This window comes from Morone saxatilis, unplaced genomic scaffold (assembly GCF_004916995.1).
Source record: "Morone saxatilis isolate NCDOM2014 unplaced genomic scaffold, NCSU_SB_2.0 Contig7, whole genome shotgun sequence".
Taxonomy (NCBI): domain Eukaryota; kingdom Metazoa; phylum Chordata; class Actinopteri; family Moronidae; genus Morone; species Morone saxatilis.
The window spans coordinates 23,055,544-23,060,607 of NW_023340246.1; the positions used below are offsets into that span (position 1 = coordinate 23,055,544).

A 5,064-nucleotide genomic window follows, 5' to 3' on the forward strand; every position below is an offset into this window, starting at 1 on the left:
TATCGTCCATAAAGATACAGTGTATACTGATCAATATCATCCATAAAGATACAGTGTATTCTGATTAGTGGGAATAAGAGGCGGACTGTTTCAATATTGATCATTTCTCAGTACAATCAGAGCTGGTTGTGGATCAGATACTGAACGAACTGAACACCGACTCATAATGCTGTCCATTCACCGTCTTATGTGTGTGTGACAGTGTTTTTTTCAGCTGTTACCATAGTAACTACCCAGTTCTCTGCGTCCTGTCTGGTTCTTTAGAGAGGCTGCTCTTATTGGCTGTAGCTCGTTGCTTCCCGACACCAACAGATATTTATCCTAATAGATATTTGTCTTGTGTCTGCTTGCTCTCGCCGAGTTCTCTGATGGCGTCTTTGAACAGTTTACACATAGCGGTGATTGGAAAATCAGGACTAAAATTATGTAGTGTGAACTCTGCATTAGCTGCCAACGTAAGGATCTGTGTTCAGTTAGAAACACAATGAGCCAACAGTGAGACTAAAGCAGAATCTTTTCATGGCTGCCGGACGAAGCGTTGACGGTTCATCTGGTTGTTTCTGGTCCTCAGATCTGGCTCAGGGGCGTAGCTACTGGAACCGTCTGAGGTTCCTTGATGTTTGTGAAACAGCCACCGAGATCTTCTCCAGAAAATACTTCAACAAGCACTTCCTGATCCCGGCACTGGAGCTGGTCCACGACCCGGTCGCCAACGTCAGGTAGCTCTGACGGTGTTCTATGGCAGGCAAAATCTGTCTTTCTGATGTCAGCTGTAACACACCTGTCTGCCTGTTCATCTATGTGTCAGGTACAAGCTGTGTCAGCTGTTGCCCAGATTGCGTTCGTCGCTCCGCCTGCCGGCCGACAAGCAGCTCCTGCAGCAACTCGACTTCTGTGTCCAGAAACTGCTCTGCAGAGAGAAAGACAAGGACGTGGTGGCCACCATCCGCAAGGTAATATCTTCACTACCTGAGACCTGTCAGACCCCCGTCAGAGGACTATCTGTGAGAATCAATGAAGGATTAACTGTGGTCTTCATGTTTTTCAGACAGTGTTGGAACTGGACAAACTGGACCTCACAGAGCCTGTAAGTAACGGAACGAACTGTAGAGTTAACCTCAGCTGAGGGTCTTGCTCCTGATCTGCTCTATTGTGTCTCTGCAGTTTCACAAGAGGCAGGAGAGAGATTTACTGGACCAGAAGAAGGAGAAAGAGGAGACTCTGCTGCTGGAGATGGTGAGTCTGAACCTGACAGATGATGTTCTGTCTAAATTACTTCCTGTTTTGTTTTAATGGCGTCTCCTCTGTGGTCAGGAACAGCTGGAGCGCCAGCAGAGCGAGGGGAAACTGAACTCTGAGAAACACACTGAGAGAAAACGTGAGCAAAACTGTAATTCACAGAGGAGAGTTCTGGTTAACTGGTATAACTGGTCAGAGTTTATTAATCCAGTCTGTAAACTGTCTTTCTTGACAGGAAGAGACAGTAAGACCAGTCTATCTGCTACCAAATCCATGTCTGTGTCCTCGTCTGGAGCCGCCTTGTCCTCCTCTGGTAAGACGAAAATATGAAGACAAGCTGCCTTTTTGTAGAAAATGTTTTACCTGAGAACTGTGAACCGAATATAAAGTCTGAATTCAGACTCTGTCGTTCTGTTTTCAAGACGACAAGCAAAGAATTTTTAAAATTCTTGTTTTCTGAGTTTGGTTGATCAGGGCTATACTTACTTCAAGCTAGAGAGAGTGGAAATAAATCTACTTTATAATCCCAAAAGTTTAAAGAATATACAGTGTAAACGTCTCCAGATCAGAGCAGAATCCGGTGTGACTGCAGGTGTTTATTCTTCCAGAAGCTCCAGCTCTCTCCTGCAGAGCTCCCCGGGTTCAAGCAGCTGTCTGTGGGCGGGTGGTATTCAGTCAGTTTCAATCTGCAACCCTGGAGGCCACTGAATCTTGTTGGTCCTTCTGTGGACCTTCTGTGGAATACCAACCATGATGATGATGTTTCTTCTTCTTCCAGGTAAAGACATGAGAAAGGCTAAATTGTCACGGAGTCGATCCCTCAGCAGTCAGCCAACAACTTCCAAATCTACCAACTCAGATCGACCCCTGTAAGAACCGCCGTCTCCTTTAAGTTCAGTCTCTGGTTTTCTCTGGGCCTTTAGACTGAGCGGGTTGATACTTCGGTATCGGTACTGGACCACTGTGGCTCAAAGGGAGCTGATCCTAAAGCTCTGAATCTACCAGTGGATCTGTTCCCCCCATTCCACACCCTAGTGCTAGCTAGCTGGCTGTTGGTCAGTTAACATTAGCCAAGTTAGTAAAGCTGCTGATATTTTACATCAATGTTACAAACCTCCAACATAACCACACCTGCAACCACACCTGTAACGCATCTGCAACCACACCTGTAACACATCTGCAACCACACCTGTAACACACCTGCAACCACACCTGCAACCACAACTGTAACACACCTGCAACCACACCTGTAACACACCTGTAACCACAACTGTAACACACCTGTAACACACCTGTAACACACCTGTAACACACTGTAACCACACCCATTCTGGTTCTGTGTTTCAGGAAGGTGAAAGAGCTAAGCAGTAGTTCTGTACCTGGGAAGTCCTCAATGTTAGCAAGCAAAGGTAACCCCTCCTCACAAACACCTGCTCCGTCTAAATCCAGGTAGTAAATCTCAGTGTTCTCTTTATTGACCTCACTTTGTGTCTCATAGACGACTCTCTGAGGACAGCCCACTTCACCATGGCAACCCAGTCCACCTCCTCCATGCCGGTCCTGATCCGCAGCAACACCACCAGCCTCCTGGACAGGGCCAGCACGCTGGACCACAGAACCGGCACCCTAGACCAGAGGGATCATAGAACCATTACTCTGGACCACAGAGCCAGTAACATGGACCAGAGAGACCACAGGGCCAGTAACATGGACCAGAGAGACCACAGAACCAGTAACATGGACCAAAGAGACCACAGAACCAGTAACATGGACCAGAGAGACCACAGAACCAGTAACATGGACCACAGGAACAATATGATGGAGCAGAGAACCAGTACAATGGACCACAGAACCAGTACCCTGGACCAGAGAGACCATAGAACCAGTACCCTGGACCATAGAGACCACAGAACCAGTACCCTGGACCAGAGAGACCACAGAACCAGTACCCTGGACCAGAGAGACCATAGAACCAGTACCTTGGACCAGCGCAGTAAAACGATGGACCGTGGCTGCGGGGTGAAGGACAGCCAGTCCAGAAAGCTGTCGATGTGAGTTCTTGTTCTCGTGGTAGACCTCAATATGAGTTAACGTAACCCCCCAGACCAGGTCCAGGGGTACCCTATCAATAGTAGTTCAAAGAGGGGTCAACAAAACCCTCAGTACTTATTTTATAAGACCTGGGCCTAGACCTGATGGTCTTTTGTGGTTCCACTATTAGAATCCAGGGCTGGGTACCGAACTCTAGTGCCTTTATGGCTCCGACCTAATGGTGTTGAAACTACTGACAGACAGACACACAGACACATAAACACATAGACACATAGACAGACAGAGTTATGCTAGTTGTTAGCAGTGCAGCTAACCTGTATCTGCTCATCAGTGAGTCCGTTCATCGTCCTCTGGGATGGAAACTGTGGTGCATCCTCTCCTCGCCACAGCAGAGCAGAGCGACAGGTAAAACAGCTGGGTAGCTGGTCTCTACCATAGAGACAGGAAGAGGTCTCACTCTGACAATATTTCCTAGAACCATGAACGTCCCCACACAGTCAGTCCCTTTTTCTTCTTGTTTTTTGGGTTAGATTGATACGTTTTGCTGCCATACTGTTTGCTATAAATGTTCCTTTCACAGTTATTTTTAGTTTTATACAGTCCAATACTGAACATATATTACGTTTATTAATTGTTATAGTTGTATAATGTCACTAATGTCTATAATTATAATATATGTCACTAATGTCTATAATGTAAATCAGCACCCAGCCCTAGCTCTATCCCAGTCTTAACCCCCTTTAATCCGGTTTAATCCAGACTTTATTCTGGCCCAGGACTTAAAGTTTTAATGATTCTTTTTTTCTTTTCTAATCTACAGAAACAGGAAGTCGAACTCTTTCAGCGTCCAGTCAGGACGAGACTAAAGATGACGATGTCATCATACCTCCACCAGGCCATCAGCCAATCAACAGTCAGGGAGCCGTTTCCATATAAACAGCAGCTTTACGAGTTAAAGGACGAAACACGCTTCAGAACATTACCCAGAATGCACCAGGACTGCCTCCTCTGTTTCTCACAGAGACTGCTTTTATTTTCTCAGCACTGTGTATCCAACGAGCTCATCCTGTCACCTGATTGGTTCAGTAAATGCCTCATACAGACTGATGCTGTGTTCTTATTGGTTGTCTGGATATGATGTCACTGCAGATGTTTATGAACACATCAGAGATTGAGAACATTTTAATAATATTTTACAGTGTACACATGGTACCATAGTTTGTTTTGTGAGTACAAATACTTTGTTACTTCACTTAAGTAGTTTATTTTCAGGTATCTGAATATACTATAAGGTATACTTTTTACACAAATATCTGAACTTTCTAGTGTTTACAGTTTCAGAACAGACTGAGAGAATTATTGATTATTATTATTTTATTTTACATCATTGATCGGCATCAAAACATGGAGATGGGTTCTTATGAACTTATTTAACAAACAACCGGCAGAAGAAAGTTTTACTTTTCGCAGTAGCTGTTTACATCAATTACTAAATGAACATCATGCTGTATGGAAGAAGACTGAAACTAGAGACTGAGACCAGAAACTCATCAGGAAACTGTTTACTGAGCTCATTAATCAACTTCTCCATAAGACTCAATACTATCAGAGTGGAGCTGCCCCCTGCTGACTGTTAAAGAGAATGCAGGTTAAATTTATTTCAGTGAATAAAGTCTGAAGGCCCAGAGAGGAAATGAATTTATACTACAACTTATATAAGTTATATAACTACTTCTTATATCGTAGTACCGATACTAATATAACTTATATAGT

General features: G+C 44.5%; 1 protein-coding gene across 1 annotated transcript in view; it reads left to right on the forward strand.

Annotated features, from left to right (window-relative positions):
- Positions 1-4,395, forward strand: part of ppp4r4 (protein phosphatase 4, regulatory subunit 4) — an 8,788-nt gene extending 4,393 nt beyond the window's left edge. The window contains exons 10-20 of the mRNA XM_035678397.1: positions 478-719; positions 809-953; positions 1,049-1,087; positions 1,165-1,236; positions 1,315-1,378; positions 1,475-1,552; positions 1,848-1,913; positions 2,018-2,108; positions 2,587-2,648; positions 2,738-3,290; positions 4,112-4,395. Of these exons, the coding sequence (XP_035534290.1) occupies positions 478-719; positions 809-953; positions 1,049-1,087; positions 1,165-1,236; positions 1,315-1,378; positions 1,475-1,552; positions 1,848-1,913; positions 2,018-2,108; positions 2,587-2,648; positions 2,738-3,290; positions 4,112-4,157 (1,458 nt within the window). The 3' untranslated portion in view covers positions 4,158-4,395. The remainder of the gene's footprint in view (positions 1-477; positions 720-808; positions 954-1,048; positions 1,088-1,164; positions 1,237-1,314; positions 1,379-1,474; positions 1,553-1,847; positions 1,914-2,017; positions 2,109-2,586; positions 2,649-2,737; positions 3,291-4,111) is intronic.
- The last annotated feature ends 669 nt before the right edge of the window (positions 4,396-5,064 follow it).